This window comes from Adiantum capillus-veneris, chromosome 29 (genome assembly GCF_014529385.1).
Source record: "Adiantum capillus-veneris isolate H3 chromosome 29, ASM1452938v2, whole genome shotgun sequence".
In the NCBI taxonomy this organism is placed as follows: Eukaryota; Viridiplantae; Streptophyta; class Polypodiopsida; order Polypodiales; family Pteridaceae; genus Adiantum; species Adiantum capillus-veneris.
In genome coordinates, this window is record NC_140959.1 from 45,351,475 (window position 1) to 45,364,713 (window position 13,239).

The following is a 13,239-nucleotide window of genomic DNA, read 5'->3' on the forward strand; positions in this document are numbered from 1 at the left end:
TGTCCACTTTAATGAAGCCAAATATCATTCTAAACCAGAGAGGGTTGAGGAGATTAGAAGAGTTGTCTTCCAAGAAGATGGACCTGCACGTGCAAGACAAAATGTTAGGGCTCAAGAAGAGCAAGGACAGGATAGATTGGAACCAAAGGTTGTGGCTGAGCCTGAGTCACCTATCGTGCGTAGATCTGGACGTATCACGCGACCTCCTGATAGGTTTGTTCCATCTATGAACTATGTCATGTTGACTGATTGCAATGAGCCTTCATGTTACAAGGAAGCAGTGCAAATGAAGGACTCCGGGAATTGGCAATTGGCCATGCAGTCAGAGATGATAGCTCTGCATAAAAACCAGACATGGAAGCTAGTTAAATTACGACAGGGCAAAAAGGCTCTACCTTGTAAATGGGTTTACAGGTATAAGATCACCGCTCATCATAGTCAGCCAAAGTACAAAGCAAGGCTTGTTGCCAAGGGCTTTAAGCAAGAACAAGGCATTGACTTTGATGAAGTCTTCTCTCCGGTGGTCAAGATGACTACATTGAGATGCTCTCTTGCATTGGTTGCCATATTAGATTTGGTGTTGCATCAAATGGATGTCAAGACAGCGTTCTTGCATGGTGATTTAGATGTGGAAATTTACATGCAGCAGCCAGAAGGGTTTGTTGAGAAAGGCAAGGAAGATTTGGTATGCCAGTTGTTAAAGAGTTTTTATGGCTTAAAACAATCGCCGAGGGCATGGTACCATAAGTTCCACAAGTTTATGCTTTCTCAAGGCTACAAACGTAGTGAGTTCGATCACTGTCTATATACAAAGAAGGCTAAGGATGGCAGTTGGCTGATCCTTATTTTGTATGTGGATGACATGTTGATTGCTGGCAAGCACTTGGAAGAAATTTCAGCTTTGAAGTCAAAGATGGCAAAATCGTTTGACATGAAAGACATGGGTGAGGCAAGTCATATACTTGGTATGCGCATTGAGAGAGACAGATCAAAGAAGTTGATTTGGTTATCTCAAACAGAGTATATTGACAAGGTTTTGCAACGTTTCAATATGGAGAAGGGAAAGGCATTGAGTGTTCCATTGCTACCATATGTGAAACTTAGCAAACAAGATTATCCTGTGTCTGAGGAAGAACAAGCTGAAATGGATAAGATTCCATATGCGTCTGCAGTGGGTAGTTTAATGTATGCAATGATTGCTACTCGCCCAGACATTGCATTTGCAGTGGGAGTAGTAAGTCAATACATGTCAAACCCAGGCAAAAAACATTGGGAGGCAGTGAAAGGAATATTGAGATACCTGAAAGCTACAAAGAGTATGCGTATATGCTATGGGAGTCAGGAGCTAAGTGTAAAGGGTTTTACAGACTCAGATTATGCAGGTGACTTAGACAACCGAAGGTCTACGTTAGGGTATGTCTTTACATTGGCTGGTGGAGCAGTATCATGGCGTTCTAGATTACAAGATTGTGTTACTCAGTCTACTACAGAGGGGCTGAATATGTTGTAGCATCAGAGGCATGCAAATAGATGATGGATTATAAGGGGTTGTTAATTCCCTTTTAATACCATGCATCTCACAAAAATTATTAAACTCATGTGATATATACTCTCCCCCATTATCCGTTCTTATGGCCTTTAACTTAAGACCCTTCCGTGCGGTCACAAAAGCATGAAATCTTTTAAAGGCATCAAAAACATCACTCTTGATTTTAAGTACATACACCCAAGTCTTTCTATTGAAATCTCAATTAAAGATACAAAATAACGTGCACCTTCATGTGAACTCAGAGGCATAGTGCAAACATCTGAGTGTACTAAATCAAGAGCATGCAACTTTTTAGAGACACCATACGAATAAGAATCGACTAGTAGCAGATTTGGGAATCAAAGAAGAGATGCCTGTGTTATATTATGATAGTCAAAGTGCTATACAATTGGCTCGCAATCCAGTTTATCACTCAAAGACAAAGCATGTGGATGTGAAGTATCATTTCATCAGGGAAATGCTCGAGGATAAGCAACTTCAGCTTGTCAAAGTTCACACCACAGAAAATCCTGCTGATCTACTTACAAAAGGACTTCCCTCAGAGAGCTTTGCGCATTTTTGCAAGCAGTTAGGTGTAGGGTAGTACATCACTTCTCTACATCTCTTGTATATTAGCTTGTATAGTAGCTTCTCTCACACTTAAAGTACCACATTGGACTTCAAGTGGGAGGTTGTTGGGGTATAAAGCCCAATGTGGTCGCCCAGGTAAGTGGGCGGGCCGCTAGGTATGTACATATATTCTTTTGTAAAAACCTAATAAGAACTCACTATGCTCTACACATTACAGTAGAGCGAGTTCACCATATCGTCGTGCTCTTCTTCTCGCACTCTCTCTCGCGTCACACTTCCGCTCGTACTCCTTCAGTTTCATCATCTAAAAGAAATGAAAAGTCTGAAGCAGTGATTTAGTATTATCAGCATCATCCATGGACCATAATCCTCCCATAAGCTGCTCATTCAACGTAGCAACACGATTTACAATTACTTTCTTGGAGGAAGGATCATAGAATTTGTATCCTTTGGAAGTATCTAAATATCCAACAAAAATAACTTTAAGACCTAGAGCATCAAGCTTTATTCGTGTTTCTTTGGAAACATGAATAGTAGCAATACATCCAAAGGTTCAAAAATAAGATAGAGAAGGAATGTCAATTGTCCATGCTATGATGGGTATCTTACCAGAAGGTGCAGTAGTAGATACACACTGCACTTTCACATCATCATCCGGGCTTGGGTTTTTCCCTTGAACTCCCCAAGGGGTTTTTCATCCGAAGCTCGAGACCTTTTATTACGTTGTGGGAAACTATCCCAAGAGACCTTAAAGATCTATCTGACGAAAGAGAAGTCTAACACCAGGTGGGGTGCCAAACCCCCCTTCAAGGGTCCCCCTCTCTATCGCTAGAGAGGTATTTGCTTTAAATCGCATAACTGCTGATACAATGGTCCTAGATGTTGAGATGCTGATGGGATCTTGCGGTAGATGCTTGAATTTGCGGGGTTTAGGGCTGAAAATTGAAAAACGCTGGGACTAATTTGGTACTTAGGCTGAAAACTGAAAATGATGTTGATGATCTGATGCTTGGGCTGAAAACTGAAAATGTTGGGTTGATTCTACTGCTAAAGTTGGCGATGGGATGATGGCTGAAAAACGTTGAAGATTCTGGTACTGGTACTGTGTGTACTAGATGATTCCTGGGTCACCTACATAGGTGCAGAAGTCTGGTTGAGTTCAGATTGAGCCCGCATGACTTTATAAAATGATGCTAATATGCCACTTATTAATAAGTTAATGAACTATTAATAAGAGGTAGCATTTATTACCTAGGTTTGGTACTAATGGTGCTATATGGGAACACTCCCCATGCCTACACCTAGCAGACAATGGTGGTGCTCATGTGCAACCAGAGGGTATGCAACTACTCTGAAGTGTCTCGCCATGCACTTCCTGTGTGCAGGCTCACAAGGTTGCCAAAACACTTCCTAGGCTGTCCTAAACCCTAGAAATAGGAGTTACAACTTGTCCACATGCACATAGGGTTAGATGTGCTCGTGACACACATGGATTCCAGCAATGAATTTGACATAGAGGACAACGTTTGACCTACTATAGTTTTGCGGGAGGATGAAGAGCACTCAAATATAAATATGGGGAAATGAAGAGAACCAACGAAGATTCCAACGAGGGAAAGTCTTCTTTTGAAGCATCAGGAGAGGACCATGGCAAGCCTTTTGCAGGGGACCTCAATAGATCTAAGTACAAGCAACAGCTTCACGTTCACACTTGCGCAAGGTGCTCGTCAACTAGTTTAAGGACCTGAATTATGTGAAGTATTTGAAGAGTCATCCAATTGTGCTGAGGTTTATAACTGATGGCAAAAGGCAGTCCACACTCCAACCAAGTCAGCAATGAAGACCAAGGCAAAGTTCTCTTTGAGAACGATCCCAGTTCCTCGTCGTCTTTTGACACTTCCGACATCTTTTCTTCCTCTAGTTCTAGTGGGGATGAGAAGAGACGGAAGAAGTGAAGAAAGCAAACCAAATAGAAAGCCCAAAAAGCAATCTAGCAAATTAGAGGACGAAACTCCTTTCACCTGCGACAATTTAGATAGTGATGCCCACAATTATGGTACAGTTTACGGTAAGAAAAAGAATCACTTGTTATGAGCCACTTAGTATGACAACCTCGAAAAGAAGAAGAAGAAGACAAAGGAGTTCATGGATGGGGGACAAGCGGTATAGTTTGATACTTTTTCGGGTTACAAGGATGCCCATTGAGCTCTTTCTCTCATGCAGCAGTTTGTCACCGCTTTCTTTGGAGGCAACTTTTAGAAGTCTCTAAAGTACAAAGGAGGCATCTTTTTTGAAGGGGAATGCTTAAACATGGTGGTCGACTCTTATTCTTTTTAGTAAGGCATCGATTAAGTGGGTGAAATTCAAGAAACTTATTTCTTCAGTATGGTTGACACATTAGTATGAGTAGGACGTGATCATGACATGGAACCATCTGAAGATGCGGACACTTTGGCTACCCAAAGTCTAACATTTTTGGGATTTTTTGTACCGATCGCTTCTTTTTGGAAGATCACATTTTAGGAGCGTATGGAATGGTATTGTTGCAGATTAACCAAAGAGATCCGATGATACCAAGAGCATTTAACAACTTATCTAACATGCTATGGAAGGTTTCTCCATGCACTCAGGCTCCTTGACTTATGTGACGGACGAGTCAATGCCAGAAGAAGGACAAGAATTGAAGAAGCACAAGAAAAAATCCTTAAGGAGCGTGCAGGGGGCAAATGATATGGTCGTGAAGAGGTAGGGCACATTCTAGTGAAGTGTCCAAACAAAGAAGCACAGGAAACAATTGACAGTCAGAGTTTTGAAGACTGAGAGTGACGTGCTAGAGGACAAGGAGCTCGAGCAGCAAACACAAGGTCCTAGCGCACAAGAAAAGGAAAGCGAAGGGTAAACTGGTCCATCGATATTTGGTCAAGTTCACGAATTATCTGGCTCTTGGTGCAAAGTTGATGGAGGAGGACTAACCAAAAGCCTCAAGGTACAACTCGAATAACCAAGGAGAATCTACTATGTCACAAATTACCTGTAACGGGCTTGGACACCCAAGGGAGAATTGAATAGCAACACACCTCCGAGCAAGGAAAGCTAGACTAAGCAGTCTGCACTGTAGAAGCTACCATAAGCTGCAGCAGTCACCGATAGACCGCATGGACCACCATCGGATGATGTGGTGTGAGTAGGTAGGGTAATCCAAGATGAGGGGAAAGTCAGACTCAGTAGCTACGCTGTGAAGGGCCTCTGAGAAGAGGTGTGGTCAGACCAAGCTCTCTGCACCGTAATCATCCTGTAGAAGTAGGGAAGCGAGACTGAGCAGTCTGCGCTGTGAATAATCTCTGAGAATAGGACAGGCCTGACCAATCTGTCTGCGCCGTCTTGCTTGTATCGCCTGCGTCCAATCCTGTGGGATGCCTGATCTCCCGCATCTCGCGGGTAAACTCTCCAAGAGAGTCTAAAGCACTGAAGTCCCACTCTAGTCTGTAGATCCAAGCAATGAACTTTTCCAAGAAGAGATCCAAGCTCCTCTCCCTAAGTCCATGTAGATGCTTCTGTGGAAGCAAGTGATGTGACATGTCGAGGTCAAGTGGTAAGTGTCTGTCCAACCAAGATGGCGGTGTCTTCTTTGGGTATTTCGGAATCCCATATGCCATGAGCATGGCCATATCTCGTGCGAACTCCTCTCATGAGTGCATAGGTGTATAGCAAATCACAAGTCACCAACCCCTCTGGAGTGCGCAACCGCTGAATGATGCCTCGAATGAATGGATCTCCCGAGGATCAAGTAATAGGATCTCATGTCGCCGTACAGTCTCCAAAGTTTTAGCAGTCCAAGATAACCGCTCAGACAACCACGGGATGGTGTCTTGACGAGCAATGGAGTGATCCACCACACAATAGGCAAAAAGTCAGCCTTTTGTCCGCCCAAAAAACGATGCAAAGGGTGCTGAAAACGCTGCTGTAACAGAGATTTCAGCGTGCTTGTACGCCACCAATCGGTACGGGAGCGTCGCAGAGGCTCAGATAAGGGGGTTCTTGCACGTCTCCGCTGTGGAGGGGCTGAAAACAGAGAAAAAACAGCAAGTAATGAATGCCAGGAAAGTGCCGATGTCGTTTAGATACCTGACGAAAGAGTGTATCTGCTGGTGCCAGGCGGTAGAAGAATCTTCTGTGGAGGTTTTGGCCGCTCCCGTGTGTGCAAGAGGCTTAGCGTTTGCTGAAAACTCAGCAACCTCAAAAAACGCAGCAAGGGCTGAAAAACGCAGGGCTGATTTGATGCCTTGGGGTGCGTTTCTCTGCAAGGGGGCGCGAAGAGAGGGAGCAGCAGATCGATGTCTTCAAAGCCAAAAACGCTTGCCTGATTGAAAAACGTTGATCTGCAGAAAAACACGCTAGGCTGAAAATTGTAGTTCTTGCGATGAAAATCTGCAGAAGTGCTAGTGCTAGGCCTTCATAGTGAACTCGATGATGATTCTCCAAAAATGCTGGCTGTTGTGATCCCTTGGGAGAAGTGCTGGATGCGGATGATGAAGCACCCCTGACCATGAAGAGCGTGAAGCTGTTGATACCATGTGACTTATCACTCGCCCAAAAGTCTTCAATGCATACACCTTCATCACAATCCTTGATTGCGTTTCTAGCACAATCAAACAAACCATTGGCAGATGAATCTGATGTCAAGCTTTTTCGAGAGTGGTTAAAATCTTGCCTGTGGAGTACCACAGATTCATTAGCAGAGAGTTTTCCATAGTTACCCGGAACGGGGAATGGGAACGGGAGGGTCTGGAACGGGACGAGAACGGGGAGGAGGAGAGGGGGCCGGAACAGGAACAGGGCTAGAACGGTCCACCTAAAGTAAGGATTGAATTACCTCCATTCAGCTTAGTCCCAAATAAACTCCTAAACAACCCCGAAACTGCCCCCAAATTTGCCCCTTAACTTGCCCTCAAACTGCACCAAATATGTTCCCCGAATAGCCCTAAATATGCCCCCAAAAGCCCACTTTTTTTCCCCCAAATGCCTACTTTTGCCCATTCCGCCCCGCGTTTTGCCGTTCTGCCTCATGTTCCGCCCATTCCGGAACACCGTTCCGGTTACACCCCGTTTCGGAACTGCGTTCCGTTCCCATCTCCGTTTCGGGAACGGGACTCGTCCGGAACGCCGTTTCGAAACGTTTGGGCTGTGTTCCCCCCGTTCCCTGTTACAGTGGAGTTTTCGTATGAAAGAGGCTTCATGAAAGGAAGGTCCATCCAAAATACCATCCTCAGCATTTGATAGAAAATCGCTATTGTCATAAAAATCGCTAGCATAACCGCTCTCTGAAACTTCATCTGCATTATTTATCTCACCAAATGCATCTGACGCATATAAATCTTCATGCATATAAGCTGGAGGTGTCTCCATATCATATACAATATAAACACCACCATCATACTCAAATAGGCTTTGCACCATTTCCCAGAACTCGTTTAGCAATGATTCAAAACATGCCAGAAGCCATGTTTCTTCTGAACTTTGTCATAGCTTCTTCTGAACTTTGTGGCGTTGGCCATCTTAGGTAGCACATCAGCAAAGAGACCCTCATAGCCAACCAATTGTAACGCCAATCCTCAGGGAGCATATGCACAAAGACGAATGCATCATGGGACAACCCTTGAGCTGCATAAACTGCTTTTGCCATACCATCTTGAATTTCTAACTCGGACATGTCCTGCTCAACCTGCATTATCCACGGCTCTATACACTCCTTGTCTGTTCCACAAAAATATACACTATTTTTTCCCGGTAACTGCGAACCTACATAACGCTTCAACAATGCATGCTTCATCAACCTCCAACTATATTGGACATGCTCAGGAAGTTCAACATAGAACTGCCAGGCACCTTTCCGCAATTTCTGATACATAAAATCAGCCATCTCCTCATCATCAAAAATACCCAAGCCATACATCTCATCTTCTGAAAAAGTCACCCAAGCTTGTACATTTTCAGTTTTCCCTCCACAAAAGCATACATCCATTCTTGCCATGTTTGCAGAAGTTTGTGATTCCTGTGTCGGATGCTCAGAACCAAAACACCTGCTCTTGTTACTGAAGGTACTCAACAACACGCTCCTTAGTGGCGGGCACCAAAACCATGTTGGGCGACAAAAAAGTGGGACACCTCTATAGCGATGTCACCCAATAGCGCTTACACTCCAACAACATCCTCAAAGCATTGACTAAAAACCCTTCACACGGTTTTATAACATATGCAGACCAGAGGATGCAAGATGTCTCCCTCAACAATAGAGCACTCCAAATACCATCAAACCCATCCCGTATAGTAGAAACCCCTAGTAAGCTGCCGCATAGTGAGCACTGCCAAAAAACTGTCGCATCTCATGAACCGTAGCTCAAGTCTAGACACCCCAAGGCTTGAAAGAAACTTCAAAAGACAGCCAACAATAGCTCAGAACGCCTCAAGAGCTGAATCAACTCACCACCATATGCAAAATCAGCAGAAGCAAAGAGCTGTCCCTACAAGGCTACGTGTAGACAACGGCATCCAAGGGCAATCTGTGCGAGAAAATGGAAGACACAGGGCTTCCAACGACCTAAATCTGATCCTCCTTTTGTATTTCTGATCTTTTATTCATTTATACAGGAATTAATGTGACTCCACTCCAATTTAACCAAAACATGGCCCATATACATACCTAACATAAAAAAACATGCACCAACGAGTGAAACGAGACACCATCATGTTGGCAATCACCTTCCCATGCATATATATGTGCATACCCAAAAATGTGCTTGGACATGTCGGGAAACACACCCCCTGCTTAGATCGTGACTCATAGATGCACACATATTGGCACTGTATACACTCCTTGAGGATTTCACAAAGAACACGCAACATACTTTGCTAGTGGCCAACAGGCTCTTGCAACAGACCCCAACCAAACCATTGAGGGACACAATGTGGTTATAAAGCTCGCCCTAGAAGGTTTGAAGGAGAAGCCATCAGCAACACAAATAGTTTCCGAGTTTCAACCTGGCTATGCAGTAATTCCAAATCTACCAGGCTATGCAAGGGCTTCGGTGCAAGGTTCTGCTGGTGTACCTGGGTATCCGTTAAACTTGCCTTCCTATGGGAGCCAGCCTTCTTATGCAGCTCTGGCAGATGCACAGTATGGTGTAGGGGCTACGAGTGGGCAATTTGGTTCAACTCCCTATTCCCAGTATGCACAAGAGGGCGCCCTTCTCCTGCCTGGCTTCAACTTCCCTCTACTGAGCTCCTCCTCACTGGCGCTCCCTTCTCCTTTTTTTCCTCTGAGCAGTCGTGCCCCCTTTTGGCCTCGATCTCCTCCTCTTTCCATTCACTATCAACCCCCCTCTTAAATTGGCCTTTTGTCCCCGGCTCGCCACCACCTCCTCTTTCCAAAAACGTCCTTCTCTCCTTAATTCTCACAATTCGGGTCATTACAATCTTCACAGCCCCCAAGTTTAGCTGGAAAAATTTATCCCTTAAAAGCATTACTAATGCACCCACTTGATAACGCGTCCCACTCATCCACAACATCCCTCATGGCATCAAGCATTGGCAAATATACATGAAGCTAAGTAGATGCATAGCTGGCCGGTAATTTCTAATAGCACGGTAGGTGATGACTCTCGCAACAAGGACCTAGGAGAAACTCATGAAATGAGCATGGAATATCCTTCGAGGCATCAATATCAACCGCACAATTGCTAATTTGATGTACAAAATCCATCGCTACTCGATAACTCTGACAATCACATATATTGAAGACCGTTTCCTCATGGAAATTACTCCAAGCTAAACGGAGCAGCAATTGAGCAGTGATACAGATGATTGTTGATGTCTAATCATGAAAGGAAGGCACGGAAAAACTTCCCAAAAAACGCCTGACAACGTGTGCGCCTTTTGCACAAAGAATGTACTCTAATATCTCGTGGATGTAGAGCCCAAACAGAGTTGGTGAAAGTGGGCATACTAGCAATGCGTTGAGCGCATTTTTTGATGTTGTCTTGGACCTCAGTTATGCTCCATACCTTCTTGGGTCGTTTTCCTTTTCACAGCAGTTTTATCTTTCAGAGGCTTTGGTGGATACCCTCTCCCTTTGCCTCCTTTCTCCTCTAGTAGTTTCCTGGGCACTTTTTACCGTCGCTAAGAGGGGGTTTTTCTCCTAGCGTATTTTCAGTTTTTATGTTTCAGTCATTGGTCTTGTAATTGCCAACGGGCGTCTCATGTAACAGTTTTACTTCCTCTTGGGTTTGTTTGGCTCCATTTTTGGGCCCTCTGAAGGGGCTTAAGTAAAAGAATGGAAGCTATGCTTTTCGTCAAGAGGGAGAGACACAGAGAATGAAAGAAAGAATGTCCATGAGAGGCCAGTAGGACCTATGAGATGAGTACCAAATTATATCCATTTCTGATGCCATCTCATCAGGAAAAACTGAAAATAACATACGAGAGGCCAGTAGGACCTATGAGATGAGTACCAAATTATATCCATTTCTGATGCCATCTCATCAGGAAAAACTGAAAATAACATCCTATACTAAAGGTAAGAGCTGGAAACTAAAAGGGCCAAAATTCTAGCAGAGCAGGAGATCTGGTACTCTCTCTCCTCAGGTCTCTAGATCAGCCCATCAGCTCGGCTACGAGGCAGGACATGGCTGTCCTTCTGAGGCATCTGGTACTGTCTCTTTGGTGTCTCGCTAGGATGCTATGGTCTGACCATAGTATGGGCCTCTCCGGCGTCACCCTAGTGGGCGTGGTATGCCTGCATAAAAGCCCAAGGAGTGGCATGCCTCACCAGGAACTAGCCAAGGAAAACCCTTTGCTAGCATTCAGTGGCAATTGTCAACACCCACCAGAAACCAAAAGATTTGTGCCAATTGATAAGGAGACCTACACTAATACACTGGCCAGACCAAAAACTGAAAGAGCTGCTCACAAATTGGCAAGTATTGAAGTACATGAATCTCGTAAAGTGCAAACTAGTGTGTCAACTGCGTGCTCTTGACCTAAGAGTTGAGGCTCCTTAGGCACAGGCATATGCAGCCTGCAAAGCTGAGGTGTTCATCTGCGCAAATAGAAAGACATGGCCTCCATCTAGAATAGGAAAAGATAGGAGGCTAGCGGGCATTTATGATGTGCCGCTTGATGAGAGAGAGCAGACAATATATGACATGAGGAAATTTCTTCTTTGAATCTTGTTGCTTTTCACAAGATATACATGGTTGAGCTTTAAGTTGTTGTATGTTTTCCCTTTTGGTGGTCCCAAAGCTGGTTCCAAATTATAGCATGGTAAAAATCATCAGAACATAGAAAGTAATTGATGTATGTAACTAATGGAAAAGGTTTGTAAGTACTGGCAATTACATAACTACTTGACTTATGCATTGCCATTATGCAAAGGTAGCTTTCCTAGTTTGAGGATCGATTACATTCAATGATTGAGTTTTACCTCTGTAAGTAGAAAACACAGGAGTGGAAGAAGCAGAAGGAAATGTTTTATTGGATTGAATGTATAGAAACAAAGTGCAGAGATTCTGATCAGTTATTTCAACCTAATTTGCAGGAGCGCACATTATCTCTGGCAACGTCCTTGAAACACGTGCACTGGATGAGCTTATTCCAAATTGGAAAGAGAAAGGGGTAAGTATATTTGCTCAGTGAATGCCTTCAGTATTTGGGTTGATTACCAGAAAGCTATGAAGTCTACACATACGTGTTGGATTTCCTTAGTTATTTTATCAATTCCTGATTTATTTTATTGTAATGCATGCACCATAGTGCTTTCTCGTTTATTTTGTCTGCTTCTCTTGTTTCATTCATGTGTATGTTTTTGCTGTTGTTTGTTTCTCTTTATAAAAAAGTTCTGCTTATTTGTTCGAAACAGAGACTTTGTTCCTTCGTAGGCCTGCTTGATTATGTTTTTTGTGCAAGTGCTTAAGGTTTTTGATCTAGTGCATGGGTACAGCTTGGACTCTGCTACATAATATGTGGGTAAGTGGCGTTACATAACTATTTGCCACACAACCTTACATGTATCTTTTTGACCCATGCAAGTGGTTGAGTTGTGACTCATGCAAGTGGTAGATTCTAGCTGAGGAATTCTTGTATTTGAAAAGAGACGGTGCCACAGGCTCCAGTGAAGGTACCTGTTTCTACAGACAAGTTCTGGTGGTTAACTTCAAAACGTGCTGTACCTTTACCAGCACCCTTCCAAAATCATGGCAACTTTGTGATCAGGTATTTTTGGTCCACGAAACCAATTTACCAGGGATGTAGGCCTTTTGCATATTCTCTTGCTTAACGATCACCTTCACCCATGCAGCTTAAGCGAGCTCGTGCGCTGGCTGGCAAAAGAAGCAGAGGACCTGGGGGTTGAAATTTATCCAGGCTTTGCTGGTAGTGAGGTAATCAGAAAAGAAAGACTTTTTATGTGTCCAGCTCCATCGTTTTAATAATGGCCTGAGTTGGACGTGTCTTTACCTCTTACCTGGGCAGATACTTTTTGATGATGGAGGCGGCAAAGTCACTGGCATTGCAACAAATGATATGGGTATCTCGAAAGATGGGACCAGGAAGCCAAACTTTGAACGGGGTGTTGAGCTCAGAGGTGAATGGCCACACAATAACTCACCTTATGTTGTTAAATGTAGTGCGATGGAATAAGTCTATCCTTATTTTCCTGTTGAGAGACAAAATGCTTGACCAATGTGTCCATTCTGTATCTGTTTGAATGTTTTGATGGTTCTAGTTCTTACTTCTAGAGCGTTAGCAGTCAAATTGTATCTTTTCTTTAGACTTTGTGGCTGCTCATTGCAAAAAAATGCACCTTCTAAGAGTGGTTAGCGATTGCTGATTCACTAAGGCATTAAGAGGCATGCCATAGTGAGTTTGTGATTTCAACAGGGACCGGAGTCTAGGTGATTCTTATGCCATAGAAGAATTTGGAGGTACTCCACAGTATCAGAAGCAGTGATTCCAATTAGTTAAGGCTGGATTATAGGTGAAGTTATGCTATAGCAGAAGGCTTCTAAGAGTGGAGATTTGTGTTCTTGACACAGGCTGTTACAGCCAATAAGAGAGTGTGGAGGTAT

The 13,239-nt window shown here is 43.7% G+C and overlaps 1 protein-coding gene across 1 annotated transcript in view; it reads left to right on the forward strand.

The window, feature by feature from the left end:
• Positions 1–13,239, forward strand: part of ETFQO (electron-transfer flavoprotein:ubiquinone oxidoreductase) — a 138,942-nt gene that overhangs the window by 20,034 nt on the left and 105,669 nt on the right. Inside the window, exons 2-5 of the mRNA XM_086505357.1 lie at positions 11,712–11,788; positions 12,279–12,385; positions 12,471–12,552; positions 12,644–12,755. Coding sequence (XP_086361483.1) covers positions 11,712–11,788; positions 12,279–12,385; positions 12,471–12,552; positions 12,644–12,755 — 378 coding nt within the window. The remainder of the gene's footprint in view (positions 1–11,711; positions 11,789–12,278; positions 12,386–12,470; positions 12,553–12,643; positions 12,756–13,239) is intronic.